The sequence below is a fragment of the Carcharodon carcharias genome, chromosome 7, assembly GCF_017639515.1.
Source record: "Carcharodon carcharias isolate sCarCar2 chromosome 7, sCarCar2.pri, whole genome shotgun sequence".
Lineage (NCBI taxonomy): Eukaryota > Metazoa > Chordata > Chondrichthyes > Lamniformes > Lamnidae > Carcharodon > Carcharodon carcharias.
This window is the reverse complement of record NC_054473.1, coordinates 39,628,170-39,648,724: the sequence shown is the minus strand read 5'-3', so window position 1 is coordinate 39,648,724 and position 20,555 is coordinate 39,628,170. Positions and strand designations below refer to the sequence as shown.

At 40.7% G+C, this 20,555-nt stretch overlaps 1 protein-coding gene across 4 annotated transcripts in view; it reads left to right on the top strand.

Moving 5' to 3' along the window:
* The window catches only part of arhgef3 (Rho guanine nucleotide exchange factor (GEF) 3), a 398,934-nt gene extending 386,464 nt beyond the window's left edge, over positions 1-12,470 (top strand). For all 4 annotated transcript variants that reach the window (XM_041192201.1, XM_041192202.1, XM_041192204.1 and 1 more), the window contains 4 exons: positions 2,674-2,931; positions 6,490-6,660; positions 7,920-8,106; positions 10,999-12,470. In XM_041192201.1, the coding sequence (XP_041048135.1) occupies positions 2,674-2,931; positions 6,490-6,660; positions 7,920-8,106; positions 10,999-11,354 (972 nt within the window). In that variant the 3' untranslated portion in view covers positions 11,355-12,470. The remainder of the gene's footprint in view (positions 1-2,673; positions 2,932-6,489; positions 6,661-7,919; positions 8,107-10,998) is intronic.
* The last annotated feature ends 8,085 nt before the right edge of the window (positions 12,471-20,555 follow it).

Here is a 20,555-nt window from a genome sequence, read left to right as displayed (position 1 = left end):
TAATGGGGCCTTAAGTGCTTCTATTTTCTGCTTGCCTCCACGGGGCGAGCAGCCAATCTAGTATGCAGCCCACTGCTGGGAAATTTCCCTGCCCGGGATGGGGGGGGCGGGGATTGCATCCTGGTGCAGTCCCAATGCAGCTCCATCACATTTTACTGGCTTCACAACTTAGCTCCTGCCACTTGGGGGTCCAGTAAAATTCTGCTGCGTTTCTGGTCTGTGACCAAACCATCAGCTCTGTTTTCCCTCTACCCAAATGCCACCAGACTTGCTAGGTGTTTCTACAATTTTCTCCTGTGGTTTGTCCAGCCATCTAGCAAACAAGTTAATAGTGCAGGTGGCAGCTTCAGGATACAACCTTTCGCCAAATTTGCATTATATTTACATTTCTGTAACAATGACCAAATGCTTGCAGACTTCTTTTAAAACACAAGAGAAAGTTATTCCCTCGGACCTTATTAGGGACTGAACCCCCCTCTCCATTTCTTTTGCAGGTCTACTAATCCTACATTTTACAACAAGTAGAAATAACTTTGTAATGGGCTTGGCTATCAGTGTAGTGAACCCTACCCCATTTATATTGCAGCATGGATTCCACAGCACCGACTGTGCTAGTTATAAAGCAATCCTGGCTTTAAGTTGTTTTTTGCTAGTGATAACATTAATACTGCAGTGCAGCATTCTTGATAGAATCTCTAAGTGTAATGCCATTCTGTATCTATTAATAATTTTGCATTGCTGAATGCATTATCGTTGTATTTTGCTGTGCATTGCATGAGATGCACAATCTCATTAATTCTTGTCCTTAACTTTCAATGGAAGGACATTTTAAAAATTGTGTACTCCCTTTGTAGAACCGATTAGAATTCAGCCTTGTATTTTAAGGCCTCAGATGTAAATGAGAAGATAATATTCATTTTGAAGTTTTGTAGATTGTGTAGAAATAAGTTTTTTTCAACTTGAAATTTCTGAAAGCAACTACAGACTTCCTGGACATACAAATAAACTACAGTGGTTCTGAATGATTCTGTGTTAGCCGAACTGAGCTGAAACCCAGCTCTAAATCTTTAGAACTGAATTAATGATTTTCAGATCAAAAAGGTGACTGAATCTGCCGTTGAAATAAGGATGGTTATGGTAGCTTGTCGAAGAGATCAGCCTGACATGTCTCTATTTTCAATTAGTGTCAGCCATGACTCAAGTTGGTAGCATATCTGACTCTGAATCACAAGGTCCCACTCTGGGGTTTGAACACAAAATCTTGGCTGACACTCCAGTGCAACACTGAATTAGTGCTGCACTATCAGAGGTGCCACTTTTCAGATGAGGCATTAAATCGAGGCATCATCTGCCTGCTTGGGTAGATGTAGAAGATTCCAAGAAGAGCAGGGGAAGTTATCCCTGGTGCTCTGGCTATAGCTAGGTTAGTCAGTGCCACACTAACATTTCCATAACTACTGTTGAGATGGTGTCCAGTTTAAAATACCGCCCCCCCACCCCCCCCCCGCCCACATCTCTGACTGCAATCCGGGATGGTAGGGGGTGGTGATCGTGGAGAAATTGCAGCAATTTGGGGGAGCAATCAAGGGGAACCTTGCTGCAGTGAGTAGGGGAGGGGATTGCTGCAATGGGCGGGGGAGAGTTCGGTTGGGGGGTGGTGCTTGTAGTTGTTACACTCCCAGGGGTCGTGGTGGGGAGGGAGTTGCTGCAGTCATAAGAGAGTTTGTGGGGAATTGTTGCAATCAGGAGGAGGGCGGGTGGGGGTGGTGGGTAGTTGCTGCAATGGGGAGAGAGAGGGACATCAGAACATGAACCCCAAAATCATCAACCTCACAGGGAGAGACACATCAGAGCATGGTTCCAGCTGAAGAATACTGGTGCCTACTGAGCAACCAGGAGTCCCTACTGGATTCCTGATAAGTCCAGTAGAATTACCATGTCATCGGTTGCTTCCAGTAAAATCCAGTTGAGAGCAGTTCCAAACCAGTTCATGCCAGTTCAATCTTGTACTGGTCTTGAACTGTTTTTTTTACCTTCTGGGCAACATTTACCCCTCAATCAACAACACAAAAAAACAAATGACCTGGTCTTTATCAAATTCCTGTTTGTTGAGGTTTGCTGAATGCAACTTTGCTGCTCTGTTTCTTATATTACACCTCCATGCAAATGGTTCCACACTAAAGCCTGTTAGCTCAGAGGCTAGTCCAATAGTCTTTTTAGATTCTCAAAGTGCCCTCATGGGTTTTTTGGAGAGCATTGAACTTGACAGTCATTGGAACTACCCACAGAAACACTTGTGATATTGATTGAAACAGACTTTTGCTAGTGAAAAATTATGGAGATCTTTTGCGAAATTTTGCACACTTCTGGAACCGTCCTACGTTATAACAGTAACTGATTAAAATTGCAAAATGCTGGAAATCCACAGCAAGTCAGTTAGCGTCTGTGAGAGAAAGGAGAGAATTGATGGAGGGTACTTTCAGGAATTGTTATAACCTGTCTCTTCTCTTTGCTAACTGTGAGCTACTGTGTATTTCCAACATTTACAGTTTGTTTTTTAGATTCCCAGTGTTTTCAGTTTTTCTTTATTTTGCAATGATTCGGTGACACTGCCATATAGTACAGCAGAGATTTTATCTTGTATTTTTAATCATATTTATTTTTTCCCCTTAGCTCCCTTGCTTAAACTCCTATGATAGTTACTGCAGCAACCAGGTGGCAGCCAAAGCCCTTTTGGATCACAAGAAACAAGATCATCGAGTCCATGACTTTCTACAACGTTGTTTAGAGTCTCCTTTTAGTCGCAAGCTGGATCTCTGGAATTTCCTGGATATTCCACGTAGTCGACTGGTGAAATACCCTTTGCTCTTAAAAGAAATCCTCAGACACACTCCAAATGACCACCCAGATAAGCAGCACTTAGAAGAAGCCGTAAGTAGCAAAAAAGAATTAATTTTAACATTGTGACCCTTTCCAATTGCACAGAAGTGACTCCAGAATGGTTGAACTACAGAACAAAAGCTTTGCACTGCAAAGTTGCTTCCAGCTCGAATGGTTGAGCTTGAGTTTCAACCTCAATGTCTGGAGTTTAAATCCCAGGGATGCCACTCCCATTTGTGTTCAATTATCTGGTTTCAGTAGGATTCTGTGCAGAGCACAAAACCTAATAGAAATGGTATCTCCAGGCAAGTACCATGATGCACGCCCACTTTACCTAGGGTGGAGAGGCATGTTTTTCTCATGTTCCTATAATGTCAAGGAACTAGCAAGAGTAACCCTGCTGTAAGCAGAGGTTTGCAGGAGGAAAAACAGGTTTTTTTGGGTATTAATATTGGCAGAGGCATTGAGCCTGGGTTTATCAAACAGAAAACATCTCCAACCCCACCTCCAACAGCTGACTCTTTGGCTTGAGTTGTGACATCATGGCCTATAATTTCCTTGAAATTACTTGCACCAACTGCTAAGATTTTTCCTTTTTTTAAATTGTTCCATCCACAGTAACCTCCCAAAGGGAGATGAGACACTGAACTGCTTATTTGTGTAGCAATTGGCGCAAACGTTGTTCTGAAACCGGCCATCACTTTGGCATGCCTCTCGAGAGCATTGCTTCGTGGATCCACGCCTCCATCTCCCATGATAACTCGTCCCTTCCTCATGGTGATGCAGGTCCCTATAAAATTGCTGGACACAGATAAAGCATCAGTAAACTCCTGTGCAGCCTTTCAAGTGCACTATTCTGAAGTGCAAGCAGATAAGAGTGACAGACCACTTGGTTCATTCATTTCTTTTTCAAATTACTTCACTGCAGGATTTGGCAATTGTTTTGTATTTTGGGTGGAATTATGAATACTGAGAAGTGCCATCTGTTGCCGGGAGACAGCTGGGCATGGCACAAAGCAGACCAAAACTTATAAAATATTTCAACTCCTCTTGCAATAGGGGAAACAGGGTTTTAGCCACTTCCATTTAAAGAAACTGGTTAAAAACAATATTGAGTCCTTGGGTCTATTTTTCACTATCGGGAAATCAATTCATCTATGTTCTGTAATTGTGAGTGCTCCCATGCTACAATTTATTAATTAGTTCCTCTTCACATCCTTACTCTGATTTATACGCCACTGCAGCTGTACAAAGCTCAGTCTTTCAAGGATGAAAGATTTGTCACAAAGTGAGAGGAAGGAAAGTGGCATTGAATCTACCTGCTTGTTTCTTCTAATTTACATGTTAATGCAAAGCCTTCTTTAAATTAATTAATCAGCCCACTGATTCTTGATGACTAAAGAATGTGTTTTGAAGCCTTAAAAAAAACAATCTTTCCAAATGACATTCACTGATGATTTACATAATGATAATCACAATGCATTTGAAGTAAATTTAAATTTTTGGTCTTTCGCTCATAATGCTTTTCAAAAACCATTGAATCATTAGCTTTCAAATTTGAAATAAAATGCCTTTACATTTCCTTATATAGATTTAAGTTGAAAAAATAACCTGAAAATAGTGACTTGTTCCCCTTCCATTGTTGTTTGATGAAATCTCAATCGAATTAAAGATCATTCAGTTACCAACCACTTACTGGATACTGCCAGAGCTACCAGAGTGCATTCAAAATATTGGACAGCAGCTATGAGATACAAACCAGATCAGGCTTTTCATTAAACCTTCATTAATTCAGCTTTGAAATTTGACAAGTTGCTAGTGGATAAGATTCCATCAGGAAACGAGATACACTCTCCTCCTTTGCCATTTGGCAACTGGTATGAGATTTCACTGGCTGACTACAAACTAATCACTATTAATCATCTAATGTAAATTTTTTTGGTACTTCCATGTTAAAATTATGCTTTATTTCTCAAGTTTCGCAAAGAAGATTTTAATATTTTCTCAAACCCAGAACTGTCAAGCACTTTTGTCCTTAATTAAAGTGTTATATTATTTACTACAATTTTGCCTTTTTGTGTTACCAAGAAAATCTTTTTCAGCATGTCTCTGGTTCAAATATTGTATGTGTAAAACACTAGTTACCCTCAGAGTTGAATTTTAATGCCCCTCTTGGTGCAAGGCTAAGGACAGTAATGTCTGAATTCAAGGGGAAGCATGGACCAGCAGATTCTGGAAGCACACAGCAAAGTCTTCCATTGAGCTGCTGGTTGAACAAGTGCAGTGATTGACCTGATCCAGTTGTTGTCTGTGCCCAGTGATCTAACTGTCAGGAGAAACAAATCATGAGTATTGCTGGAAAAGATGCTTCTTTTTTGTCAAAGCTTTTCATCTTGCACTCATCAGGACAATTTGCAAGAATACCAAATGTAAAGGGAACAACAATTTATACCACATGGGAAGAGAGTACTGATTGGCTAACAAGTAGACAAAAACAAATCACAATGATGTATCCCATGTGTATCCATTCCTATAATTCAGACAGCTCAAAATAGCTGTGTAGGATGTATGCCCAACGATGTATTTGCATTAATTAAGACCGTTATTGTAGTTTTGGTGCCCCGCATTTTGCAGCTGAATGGTGGGAAGGAAAAATGGAGAGCTTTGGGCAGTTTTTATTTTACAATCACAAATGCAGTTCATGCAAAATTTTTGAACAAAGGGATCCAATGTCGTTGTGATCTGATTATTGGAATTCCCAGTCCAGGAGACATTAGGGGAAGAATTTTCCCCCCGTCGGTGGGGGGAAAGTGCAGGAGCGGACGTGGGCAGGCGCACCTCCGATTGGTGGCCCCAATCGGGTGCACTGCCATTTTACGTGGGTGGGCCAATTAAGGTCTGCCCAGCATGACGCCAGCCAGGAAGCACTATGCGCTCCCTGTGCGAGCAGGGGGGGATTCACTCAGCCGAGAGTGCGCTCTTTCGCACATGTGCGCAAAAGAGCACACTCATCTCCCTGAGGCTAAGTGCTGCCTCGGGGGGAGGTCGGTGCCAAATTTCAAAATGGTAAAGGTGCAAAAGCAAAATTTCCCTGATGTCCTCTCATGTGACACTGTCACATGAGTTAGGACTTGTCCATCACTTCAAATCATACATTTATTAAATTTTTTAAAACCCTCATGAAACCACATCCCGCCCTTTTTCTGAAGCCCGCCGGGGCTCCTGGCCTTAAGGTTGGACGGGCAGGTTCATTAATGAGGCTAATGACTTTGTCAATAGCCTCAATAGGCCCCTGCCAACCTAAAAATTGAAATGACGCAGGGTGACGTCGAGAGTTCCACCCGACGTCTTCCCGCATCATTTTATGAGTCAGTGAGCGGGCCCCGCCCCCTGCTCGGCAACCTTAAAGATCCTGCCCTAGGTTTCTGATTTCAGCTTTGACTGGCATTACATTTATGCATTGGTTATTTTGACTTGCTACAACTTTCTCATCTACTGCACTGGAATATGACTGCTCCATTGATTTCTTAATCTAGTTGGTGATGGAATCTATAGAGATATGAGTTTGTGTAAATCATTGTCCATTCTTATTTTGCTTTCGTACTCCAGATTAACATTGTTCAAGGGATTGTAGCTGAAATCAACAAAAAGACAGGGGAGTCAGAATGCCAGTATTATAAGGAAAGGCTTGTTTTCCTTGAGGAGAGTCAAAAGGACCCTCTGATCGAAAATTCTAAAGTGCTCTGCTGTCATGGAGACTTGAAGAACAATAGAGGAGCGGTAAGTGATCTATGATTTCCTAATTCAATCACTCCCACTCTTGTGCTTTCTTTGGAAGATTCCTCTGAGTTATCACTAGATTATTTATGAATAGTAAGATTTTAAATTATCTTAAACCTTGTTGCACAAAATACTGTCTTGCCGAAAGGTTGTCTTAGGAAAACTTAATTTTTTTCTCAGTCGAAACTAAATTAAAAAGTTCTGAAGAGGGAAGTGGGCAGTTTAATTACTTGAAGTTTGGACAACATTATTTGGAATGCCAAGCTATTTGCTTAGTAATTTATACACGATCTGTTTATAATTGGATTAATTATGTGGTATAACAATAGAGAATCCTAATTTTTACATTAGTTTTCATCACTTACTGTCTTCAATAAAATATATCACACTGCAAAAAACAATTGAGAAAAAATGATGTTGACAAGGATAAGTGAGAAACTCCAGTAGTTTTGGAACAGATGCAGTAGTTAGGGCTGTGAAGGTGGCATTGTATCGGGAAGGTGGTAGCGGTGGAGTAGATTGATGATGCGATCTGTTGTCTAAGTTAAGTGAGAGATAAAAGGTTTAGAACCAGTCTGCTCTTTCAAGCTGTCTCACTTTAATATTGCAGCTTTAGGTCAAGCCCCCCTGTTTGATGCTTCTTCCTTTCTCACATCTCACAGATCAGTCATCTACAGGCTGACCTTTAGAGGATTGAGGTTAATGTGTAGTTAGAAGGATGAATATAGATTTCTTTTCAGTGTTTGTCTAAAATATGTATGTTTTTGATTAAATATCAGTAAAGTATTAATATTTTGTAGTGCAGAGTTGATGCCTCCTATCAAGATAAACAACCAGCTGGTATTAGACTGTGTTTCCTGCTGCAATAATCAGAAAGCATGATTTGCATTAATCAATACATCGCTAAGAGAGGACTTCTAAAGATCTCAACAAGACCTATTCCCCATTGGCAAAGTTAATTTCATTTGAAAAATAGACAGATCATTGTCAATATACAATGTTATAATTTATTATACTATGATACTATAGATCTATATAATATATTTGTAAACCATATATACATGGGCTGTTTATATCGGATTTATAATAGTTAAGCGGCTATAATTCTATTTGTCATCAGAACCCTGTAAAAGGCGTATGTGATGACAAAATCATATTCATGTAATTGTTAATGATTCTTCATTACTTTTAGTTTATTTATTCCTTAATACTGCAACTATTATTGCATAAAGTGGACTGATTTTTACTTCATTTTACAGAAGCTCCATGTTTTCCTGTTTCAAGAGGTGCTTGTAATTACCAGAGTGGTGACATGCAGTGAACAGCTGTGCTACCAGCTGTATAGGCAGCCCATCCCTGTCGGGGACCTAGTGTTGGATGACCTGCAGGATGGGGAGGTACGATTAGGTGGATCCATTAGAGGCGCCTTCAGCAATAATGAGAGAAGTAAGTACAAAGCTATTCTGTTACCTTGTGCCCTCAGTATGGATTTATTTGTGTGTTTCTATGCATAGTTTATATATCAGAGAGACATTGTAGTCATTCACACTGAACACTTTTGTTTTCCACTGAAAATGTCACTAAAGTAAATGGTGTCAGGCAAATTAGGAAATATAAGGCTGAATTTTGCAAAAAGCAGTGAACTGAGGGCGTCGCCACAGACTTCAAAGATGAGGGTAGTGCAGTGGATGTTATCAACATGGATTTTAATAAGGCATTTGATAAAATCCCATATGGCAGACTGGTCAGAAAAGTGAGATCCCATGGGATACAGGGGAAGGTGGCGAGTTGGATCCAAAATTGGCTTAGCGACAGGAAACAAAGGGTAATCGTTGATGGATGTTTTTGCAAATGGAAGGCGGTTTCCAGTGGCATTGCACAGGGCTCAGTATTGGTGCCCTTGCTGTTTGTTGTATATATTAATGATTTGGATTTAAATGTGGGAAGCATGATTAGGAAATTTCCAAATTACACAAAAATTGGCCATGTAGTTGATAGTGAATAGAAAAGCTGCGGACTCCAGAATGATATCAATGGTTTGGTTAAGTGGGCGGAGAAGTGACAAATGAAATTCAATCCGGAAAAGTGTGAGGTGATGCACTTGGGAAGTGCAAACAAAGCAAAAGAATACTCAATAAACGGGAAGTTATTGAGAGGGGTTGAGGTGGTGAGACACCTTGGAGTGCATGTCCACACATCCCTAAAGGTGGCAGGACAGGTGTTTAAGGTTGTCAAGAAAGCATATGGAATGTTTTCCTTCATCTGATGAGGTATTGAATACAAAAGCAGGATGTAATGATGAAACTGTATAAAACGCTGGTTACGCAACAGCTGGAATATTTTGTATAGATCTGGTCACCACATTACAGGAAGAACATAATTGCTCTGGAGAGAGTGCAGAGGAGATTTACAAGAATGTTGCCAGGGCCTGAACATTGCTATGGCATGAAGAAAGCTATGAAGAAAGATTGGATAGGCTCCCGTTGTTTTCCTTTGAACAGAGGAGGTTGAGGGATGACCTAATTGAAGTGTACAAAATTATGAGGGGCCTAAATAGGGTAGACAGTAAAGACCTGTTTCCCTTAGCTGGGTGGGTCAATTACCAGCTGACATAAATTTAAGATGATTGATGGAAGGATTAGAGGGAACATGAGTCAAAACCTTTTCACCCAGAGGGTGCTGGGTGTCTGGAATTCATTGCCTAAGTTGATGGTTGAGGCTGAAACGCTCAACTCATTTAAAAGATACTTGGATCTGCACCTTAAAGTGCTGTAACCTGCAAGGTTACGGACCAGGTGCTGGAAAGTGGGATTAAAAATGAGCAGCTGGTTCCTTTTTTTCCCTCTTCTTTTGGCCAGCACAAATATGATGGGCTGAATAGCCTCTTTTTGCACTGCAACCTTTCTAAGGTTTAGCTATCTCTGATGTGCAGTAATCATCATTACTAGTGTGTTTGTTTGTTTCTGGCACAAAGTCAAGCGGATCTCCAGGCATCCAGCAACAGTGATGACAGCAAGCAGGATAAGCAGCCAATCACATTGAAGTATTCTCAAAGACAGCAAACCAGAAAGTTAAAAAAAAACTCCTGAAACTCTTCACTTTTAATTTTAAGTTTTACAGAGAATGAGATAAATGATTGGGATGAAGATGGAAGATAAAATATCATAAGCAAACTTTATAAAAAATGTGAAATATCTTATAATGGAGAAATTTGACATTCAACAAATATAAAATTATTCCTTCAGGGCCAGCAAAGCTTTTTAGCAGTGATTATGAGGTTAGGTCATTCAGCAAGGTGTAACTTTTCTCCGAGTGTTTACAACAAAACTAAGAACATAAGAGTGGAAGTTCTCGCCCGTTTATAGATTTCCAATTGATCACATTCCATGGAACCCTCAACAGTGCACCCTAGGGAGAAGAGTAGAATCACTTGACAGCAAATCCTGGATCTCCATGTTTAATTACACATGTGTGGACTCCAGAAGCTATTGTCAGTTTCAGAGGATTGGTGATGCCATCATTACTATCACGCAACACAGGCCATAATTTAGAAGCAAATTGCGTTTGAATATTTGCTTTGTGGTCAAAGCTGGCACCAGGAAAATAGCCACTTAGACACGGAAGATGACTGTTGTGAAACTTGACCCCAGTAATGAGTCAGCTCGTCAGGAGAGAGGAGAGAATTGTTTAGAATGAAATAAGATGGAGCAGGAGAGGATGAAACCATTTTATCTTCTCAATTAAACTTGCCATTTTAATAGGAGGCCTGAATGTGTTTGACCTGAATGCTTTGCAAAATACATATTAATTTCTCAGAAATGGTATTGTAATGCTACTTATTCCAAAGTGAAATTGCCTGGTTAATGATATTTTTAATAAATTGTAAGTGACAATGCTAATGTAGACCTGGGGTTTCTTCCTTGTGTGCAACCCCTAGGTTAAACCCGAAAATGTGTTCAATGTTTACATAGATTTTGACAATACCAAGTTACACCCAAGAGTAACTTGTACTTACGCTGTAAAAATCCATTCAAAGAAATAAAAAGCAAGTCTCAATGAGGATAATGTTTTAAAAAAGGCCTTCAAAAAATTGGAACTAGACACCAGAAGAATGACTGGAATAGCTAACTTTCCTGGTAGATCTGAAAATTTGGTCATAATCCAAAGGGGCCCTCACCACCACACACCCCCCACCCTCCACACTCCCCATCCCCAAATAAGCAGTGACATGGTTTGTTCCATATTTCTCTGGATGCAAAAGCAGTGGAACCTCTAGGAATGTAGATGTTTGTTTTTATTGAATATTATTTTTAAATATCACTTTTGTTTCTATCTTAGCAAAAAACTTCTTCAGAGTCAGCTTTGTAGATCCTTCTGAAGGGCAGTCCCACTCACTTCAGGCAAATGATGCCTTCAACAAGCAGCAGTGGCTGAACTGCATCAGACAGGCCAAAGAAGCTGTGCGACGTTCATTAGGTGATACAGGAATTTTAGGCTGTGAAAGGCACACACACACACACCTAACTCCAAATGGGATCAGGATGTCCCATGAAGAACCAAAGCTTGAAAGAATGGACCAATCGGACAATGAATCTGACTGTAGTATGGATACCAGTGAGATTAGTGGGGACTATGAACAGATGGAAGAAACAGACTGTTGTGTAAATCAGAAAAGAATAGAGACAGATGTTTGACATCATCAATACAATTCGTAGAAGTCCACGGCATTTTACCTGTACAGTATTTGCATTCCATAAGGAGCATTTTGGAAAAGCACTTTTATTCTTTGTGATGGTGTCCTTGGTCTTTTGTGTATACTTGACAAATACTGCCAAACGTGTCTGTAAGCTGGAATTTGTTGTCTCCACCGTTTCTGGTTTAATGTGTTCTCTCTAACATCATACTGTTGAATGAAATATTTGATGAATATCTACATAGTTTTGCTGGACCTTCTCAACTGCTATTATCATTTGGACCAATTCTAGATGGATTGATACACTTTGAACCAGTAAATTAGTTCAGGTGATTATACAGAGCATCAGGCAACATTTTACTGCATTTGAGAAAAACTGAACAAAATACTGAAAACATTTATAGAAATGAACTAAAAACATCTCATTGTTCATTCTAAGGATGTATGATTAACAGTTATTATAATTTAATGCAATTTGTTTAAGGTAATTTCTTCAGGAGGAATCTGCCTAATAAACTCTACACTTACTGGATAGATTCCATCACACTCAAGAGCACAGATATAACTGCTGAATTTGCCAAATAATGGATATGTTGCCTAATCTGTTTGCAATTCTACTGGATGAGCATAAGGCGAATTGTTAATTTGTGTCTTTTCTTTTGTACTTAATGTGGTACATCTGTACAGTATATGAGGAATCAGAATGACAAGCTAAAGCAGTAAGAAAAACGGTCAAGCCAAAGCATATTCTTTTATTACTTTGAAAAAAAGTAACGTGTTTAATTTTATCTAGTTGATTTTTTTCTGTATTTATAGTTTTTACAAAAGTTGCAAAACTTCTATTTGACCATTTGTGATTTATTTTAAATGCTTCATTTAAAAGAATGAATTCTGCAGGTATCTGGCCATGGGCAAGAGAGAAATAGATGAAAAATAGTTTTTAAAAAAAAAAGGCTGTTGCAATGTTTATGACTATGTAATGTAATTACATATATAACCAACAGGAGGAGCTTAATCCTGGCGGTAATACTATTCATTTGGAAATCTCCGCTCAGAAGTCAAGAAGCGAGAACATGGCAGGTGAAGGAATAAACTCAGACACAGTAATTTTGTAAAAGGAGTGGTTTCTCAGTTTTATTCCAATCCAGTTTTATAAACACACACACACACACACACACACATACGCACGTGTTAATCAAAAAAGAATCCAAATTTATTGTGCATTGAAGGAAAATTGAACTCCTGTGACCATTTGATTATGAACAGATGTGATGAGATGATGAAGAATGTTGAACTGGAAAATAAAGAATGGGAAAGTAGCATTGAGGTAGATAAAGTAGCATTGAGGTAGATAATCAGCCATGAGCTAATTGAATGGTGGAGCAGGCTTGATGGGCTGAATGGCCTGCTCCTGTTCCTATGTTGTGCATTGGTATGCAGTACATAGAGTTGCATTCCAACAAATGTAATTTTTTTAATGTCTAGGCTTTAAACTTCCATGAAGAATTGAGAAATTATTCAGCCAGAATTTTTGCAATTTATTTTAAATTGATCTGTCAATACATGGGTACCATTTAAGGATATACAGCAAAGCCAATTTTAAGAACAAATGCTACTCTATATGAAGAATTTATCTTAATGGGATTTCGTTCACATAAATAGCATAGAATCAGCCTCCTTTTTAAAAAAAAGGATAATTCCATCTCTTAGCTGGTCTGCTGTATGATGCCGATGTACTTTTCATCTTCCTCCAACTGAGTAGGAGCTGCAAAATAAGGAACAGCATTGGTGACATTCACAGAGCTGTACATATCCTGGGTTCTGCTTGGTGATATGACACCCTCCAGTAACTGAAAATGGGGGGAACAAAGGGGGATGAGGAAAGAGTTTTTAAAAATAAAACTTTGTTGTCTGGAGTGTGGCATTGGTTCCCTGAGGCTACCTGCATCTAGTCAGTGGCCTGAAACAAGGGAGACACCCCATTCAGCTAATTGTGCTGAAAGGTGAAGCTCCCCAGCTAGTTGCTTTCTTCAACTTTATTCTCACTTTAGTTTTGAGGGCAGGGTAATTGATGATAAAAAACCTTCCCAATACTCTTGACAAAGGAGAATAATCTTTCAATAGCATGGTCTCCTCCCAGAACACTTTATTTTTGAAGATGTATGGAATGCTATGGGAAGCACAGACAATGCATGCACAGTGATGCATAGCAAGGAATGCAGTGGATGAGCTCCAAAGCCTGACTTGAATCATTTCTACCAGCAGCTGAGTTAAAATCCAGAAGCCAGCAGAAAAATGGAATTCTATCCAGGGCCCAAATAACAACGGAGTTATGTTCAGCAGTGCATTGGAGTATGATCTGGAAACTTAGTAATGCTACTACAGCAGGCGGGTAATGAGCACTGTAAGTTTAACCAGGTTGGCTGGATTTAATGAGACTGAGTGGCACTGTAGTTACAGCAGCTGAGGCATAAAGTGTAGTCCAGCAGAGCAGTGCAATGTTATTGGCGGAAGAGTCCAGCCAATCAAGTGTGAGTGAAGTCTTATCATCCAAAAGCATAATCATTAAAAACACGGAACAAATAGTTTAGAGGATGGGATATGTGTTCTGCATATGTAGCTTGAACTACATATGGAACTAAAATATGTCTTCTTTGCAGCTCCATCCTCTGCATCACTCTCGTCCTCCCTACAACTTAAGCTGTAGGGAGGGCGAGAGTGATGCAAAGGATGGAGCTGCAAAGGAGAGGAACTCAACAATGAGCAGCTAGTCTGGTGCCATCTTATTCTGATTGCTATTTTAATACAGGCATTAGTCTATTTAAATGGGAAAAACCCTTGTCAAAATAGCAGACAAGAAAGTCAAACTGTTACATTAGAAATTAACAGCAGCCAGCCAATCTTTCTAAGTTCAATGTTAAGTCCAGAAGGCTGCAGAGTGCCTAATCAGAGTTCCTAATCAGCACTTTCTAAGTTCCAGTCTCAAAATTAATCGATAATAAAGAATTTTTTTCACATACTCTACCATAATAACTACTCTTCTACTTGTAATCAGAAGATGGCTGCCTATATTGCTTAAATGATTTGCCATCTTATTACCTTGAAGCCCTAAAATGTGTGTGCATAAATGAAATTGGGTATACTTAGCACACCTTACACTATCAAAACTCTTATTCAGGCAGTAAATGCACCTGAGGCGGCAATGGTTTGACATTTTTCAGTTATTGAATGGGGCTGAAAGTGTACCTGATAAACTAATTGCATCCTATAGATTCTCATGTTCACTTGTTGACAGTAATAGTTTGGACAGGCATTAAACAACTGAACAATGTGCAACTAGCAAACCACAAGAAATCCTTAAAGGTGGTGAGAGCAGGCAGCAGGCACAAATGTTGAACCACATTGCTTTTTGATCAGAATTTTGTGGCCTGATGTTTCATGCTGCATGTCATGGAACCACTTACCACAGATGAATAGAGACATGAGTCAAACAGAATATGTCAAATAATGTAATCTCCCTTTTTGACTCTCCTTTTGTCATGAGACAAAGAGAAAACTGCCCAGCAAGATAACTGATTGGGGTTATGTTGCAAATGATCAGGCCCAAGGTGCTTGGCCACAAATAGGTTATTGCTAACCATTAAGTTTAAGGCCAGCTTTGTGCAATTGATACCCGAGCAGATTCTGTGGCCATTGATATCCTTGCTTCTACAAGTGAAGAAATGTTTAAACATACAAATTAGGAGCAGGAATAGGTCACTTGGCCCCTCAAGCCTGCTCCACCATTCAATAAAATCATGGCTGATCTGAACGTAACCTCAACTCCACATTCCGCCTAACCCCAATAACCGTTCACCCCCTCGTTAATCAAGAAACTATCTAGCTCAGCCTTAAAAAAAATTCAAAGACTTTGCTTCCACCGCCTTTTAAGGAAGAGAGGTCCTAAGACTCTCAACCCTCAGAGAAAAAAAAATTATCCTCATCTCTGTCTTAAATGAGCGACCCCTTATTTTTAAACAGTGACCCCTAGTTCCAGATCCTCTCACAAGAGAAACATTCTCTCCACATCCACTCTGTCAAGATCCCTTAGGACCTAGGTTTCAATTAAGTCGCCTCTTACTCTTTTCTAAATTACAATGGATTCAAGCCTAACCTGTCCAGCCTTTCCTCATAACACAACCCGCCCATTCCTGGTATTAGTCTAGTAAACCTTCACTGATCAGCTGCTAATGTATTTACATCTTTCTTTAAGGAGACTAGTCCTGTACACAATACTGCAGGTGTGGTCTCACCAGTGCCCTGTACAACTGAAGCATAACCTCCCTACTTTTGTAATCAATTCTCCTCACAAAAAATGATAACATCCTATTAGGCTTCCTAATTACCTGCTGCACCTGCATACTAACCTTTGGTGATTTATGGACTAGGACACCCAGATCCCCCTGAATATCAGAGCTCTGCAATCTCTCACCATTTAGATAATAAGCTTTTTTATTCTTCCTGCCAAAATGAATGAATTCACATTTTCCCACATTGTACTCCATTTGCCAAATCTGTGCCCACTCACTTCACCTATCTATGTCACTTTGTAGCCTCCTTATGTCCTCTTCACAATTTACTTTGCTACCTGTCTTTGTGTTGTCAGCAAACTTAGCAACCATTCCTTCAGTCCCTTCATCCAAGTTGTAAAAAGTTGAGGCCCCAGCACTAATCCCTGTGGCAGACCACTCGTCACATCCTGCCAATCTGAAAGAGACCTATTTATGCCAACTCTCTGCTTCCTGTTAGCTAACCAATCTTCTTTCCATGCCAAAATGGTACCCCCTACACCATGAGCTTTTATTTTCTGCAATTACCTTTGATGTGGCATTTTATCGAATGCCTTCTGGAAATCTAAGTACAGTATATCCATCAGTTCCCCTTTATCCACAGCACATGTGACTCCCTCAAAGAACTCCAATAAATTAGTTAAACATGAGGCAAAATTTGCGTCCCATCCGCGGGGGGAGTGTGGGCATGGACAGGCAGCCCTCCGATTGGCGCCCCCGATCGGGGGTGGGAAGCACCGCCATTTTTATTGGGCGGGGCAATTAAGACACGCCCAGCGTTATGTCCACAGGGAAGCCCTGTGCCGCTAACTGTGCGGGCCGGGGTGGGGGGTGATTCCTAAAATCAGAAGTGTCACATGAGTTGGGACATGGACATAACTTTAATTAAAGCCTGTTAATTTTTTGATTCAGCAGTGAAACCTCATCCCACCCGTGGATGAGGTTTCATGCTTTTTCAGGTGGCTGCCAGCGCTCCCGACCTGCTTGCCAACCTTAAGGTTGGATGGGCAGGTCCACTAATGAGCTTAATTGATTTTTGAATGGTCTCATTGGCCATTCAAAAGTCATTACACGTCATTTTACGCATCGGCGAGCAGGCCCTGCCCCCTGCTCGCCGAGGGAAATTTTTCCCAATGATTTCCCTTTTACAAAATCATGTTGATTCTGCCTGATTGTTGAATTTTTCTACGTGCCCTGTGGTAATACCTTTGATAATAGCTTCTAACATTTTCCCTATGACAGATGTTAGGCTAACTGGCCTATAGTTTCCTGCTTTCTTTCTCCTTCCCTTTTTAAATAAAGGAGTTATATATGCTATTTTCCAATCTAATGGAACCTTCCCTGAATGCAGGGAATTTTGGAAAATTAAAACCAGTGCATCAACTATCTCACCGGCCACTTCTTTCATGGCCTTAGGGTGAAGTCTATCCAGACCTGGGGATTTGTCAGCCCGCAGCCCCAACAATTTGATCAATATCACTTCCCTGGTGGTTGTCATTTTCCTGATACCTCTCTCCCTTCCATTTCCTGATTGACAGCTATTTCCAGGATGTTACTTATGTTCTCCGAAGTGAAGACCAAAGCAAAATACCGGTTTAATTCATCTGTTATCTCCCGACTTTCCATTATCAATTCCCTAGATGCATTTTCTATACGACCAATGCTCATTTTGTTAAGCCTTTTATTTAAATATCTATAGAAGCTCTTACTATCTGTCTTTCTCTCATACTCTAATTTTTGCCCCCTAATTAATCTTTTTGTCGTTCTTTGCTGTTCTTTATGTTCTTTCCAATCTTCTAAACTGCCACCCATCTTTGTGCAATTATATGATTTTTTTCTTTAAGTTTGATTCTGTCTTTTAACTTTTTTAGTTAACCATGGATGATGGCCCTTCTCCTTGGAATTTTTCTTTCTCATTGGAATGTATTTGTTCTGTGCATTCTGAAATATCCCTTTAAATGTCTGCTACTAAACCTCTATTGACCTATTCCTTAACCTCATTTGCCAGTTCACTTTAGCTAGCTCTGCTTTCATGACCTCATAATTGCCTTTATTCATGTTTAAAATACTAGTCTTGGACACACTCATTTTTCCCTCAAAATGAATGTAAAATTCATTCATAGTATGATCGCTGCTACCTAGGTAGCTACTAAGGGGTTATCAATTAATCCTATCTCATTGCTCAATACCAGGTCTAGTATAGCCTGCTCTCTGGTTGGCTCCAGAAAGTGCTGTTCTAAGAAACTATCTCGAGAACGTTCTAGGAACCCCTCACCCACACTACCTTTACCCATCTGATTTTTCCAGTCTACATGTAAATTAAAATCTCCCATGATTATTGCTGTACCTTTTTGGCAAGCTCCCATTATCTCTTCTTTTACATTCAGTACTACTGTGTAGCTACAATTAGGGGGCCTGTGTACCACTCCCACAAGTGACTTCTTGCCTTTATCATTCCTCATCTCAACCTACAGAGCCACCCCTCTACCTTTTCCTAACTTCCTGTCCTCCCTAAATGTCACATACCCTTCAATATTCAGGCCCCAATCTATGTCATCTTGTAGCCATGTCTCTGTAATGGCTGTCAGTTTGTACAAATTGATTTCTATTTGCGCTATCAGTTCATTTTTTTAACGCTACATGCGTTTAGATACAGAGCCTTTAGTTTTGTCCTTTTGTTATTTTTGTAGCGTCTTGCCTTATCTTAGACTTGTACTCCGTTTTGTCCTGTCACAGTCTGTCAATTCCCATATTAATACCTGTCTCTCTTGCCTTGTCTCTTCTCTACAAATAAACAAAAATCAGAGCTGCTGGTTTCTCATATACTAAGCAGTTACCTTAACAGGAAGCTGCTAAGAGAAAACCTGTTAAACAAAGGGGCATTAAATCAGTAATTAAATCAGTGACTTGTGAAGAGCTGCTGCAAAGATAGATTATGATGCAGTTGGTTGTAAGACTGTCACTGACCTCATCTCCTCTGGAGATCTTCCCTCCACAGCTTCCAACCTCATGTTCTCCCAACCTCGGACTGCCCGCTTCTACCTCTTCCCCAAAATCCACAAACAGGACTGTCCCGCTAGACCAATTATATCAGCCTGTACCTGCTTCACAGAACTAATTTTTCCTATCTTGACACCATTCTCTCTCCCCTTGTCCAGTCTCTTCCCACCTGCATCCGCAATTCCTCTGATACCCTAACCGCCTCCTCTTCACCATGGATGTCCAATCCCTCTACACCTCCATCCCCCACCAGGATGGTCTGAGGGCTCTCCACTTCTTCATTGAACAGAGGCCTGAACAATCCCCATTCAGCACCACTCTCCGTCTGGCTGAACTTGTTCTCTCGCTGAACAATTTCTCCTTAAACTTTTCTCACTTCGTCCAAATAAAAGGTGTGGCTATGGGTACCTACATACCCAGTTATGCCTGTCTCTTTATGGGGTATGTTCCTTGTTCCAGTCCTACTCAGGCCCCCTTCCACAACTCTTTCTTCAGTACATCAATGACTGTTTCGGTGCCACTTCATGCTCTTGCCTGGACCTGGAAAAGTTTATCAATTTTGCTTCCAATTTCCACCCCTCCATCACCTTCACATGGTCCATCTCCGACACTTCCCTTCCCTTCCTTGACCTCTCTGTCTCAATTTCTGGTGATAGACTGTCCACCAATATCCATTACAAACCCACCGACTCCCACATCTCCCTCGACTACCGCTCCTCACACCCTTCTTCCTGTAAGGACTCCATCCATTCCCTCAGTTCCTTTGCCTTTGTTGCATCTGTTCTGATGGTGCCAATTTCCAAAACAGTGCTTCTGGCATGTCTTCCTTCTTCCTTTACCGAGGATCGAGAGTCCCCCCACCACGGCCCCCACCCCCCACCACCACGGTGGTTGACAGGGCCCTCAACCATATCTGTCCCATCTCACTCGCCTCTGCCCTCACACCTTCCTCTCCCTCCCACAACCCTTGTCCTCACTTTTCACCCCACCAGCCTCCCCATTCAAAGGGTCATCGTCTGCAATTTCCGCCAACTCCAGCATGATGCCACCACCAAACACATCTTCCCTTCACCCCCACTGTTGGTATTCCATAGGGACCATTCCCTCTGGGGCACTCTGGTCCACTCCTCCATCACCCTCAACACTTCAGACCCCTCCCACGCACCTTCCCATGCAATCGCAGAAGGTGCAACATCTGCCCCTTTATCTCCTCCCTCCTCACCATCCAAGGGTCCAAACACTCCTTTCAGATGAAGAAGTGCTTCACTTGCCTCTCCTTCAATTTGGTCTACTACATCCGCTGCTCCCAATGCGGCCTCCTATTGGAGAGACCAAATGCACTCTGGGTGACCGCTTTGCGGAACATCTTCGGTCTGTCCGCAAGCATGACCCAGACCTTCCTGTCGCTTGCTATTTCAACACTCCACCCCGCTCTCGTGCCCACATGTCCATCCTTGGCCTGCTGCAATGCTCCAGTGAAGCTCAACGCAAACTGGAGGAACAGTACTTCATCTTCCAATTAGGCACTTTACAGCTTTCCGGACTTAACATTGAGTTCAACAAATCATGTTTTTCAGACCATGAACTCTCTCTTCTATCCTCACCCCTTTTTTTCAATATTCATTTTTATTTTTTATCCACTTATTTTTATTATTTATTTTCATTTTTATTCATTTATTCATTGTCTTATCCCCATCTTTTATCCTATCTTGCCCCATAGCCCATTTTTCCTTTTCTGTATACATACAACTCCCTTTCCTGTATGACAATAATCTCCATCGAGAAGAAAACACCATGTCAATGGATGCTTGTTTTTATTACAGGGAATTACAAAGTTCTTACAATTAAGGTATTTTTTCACCTCATGTTTCACT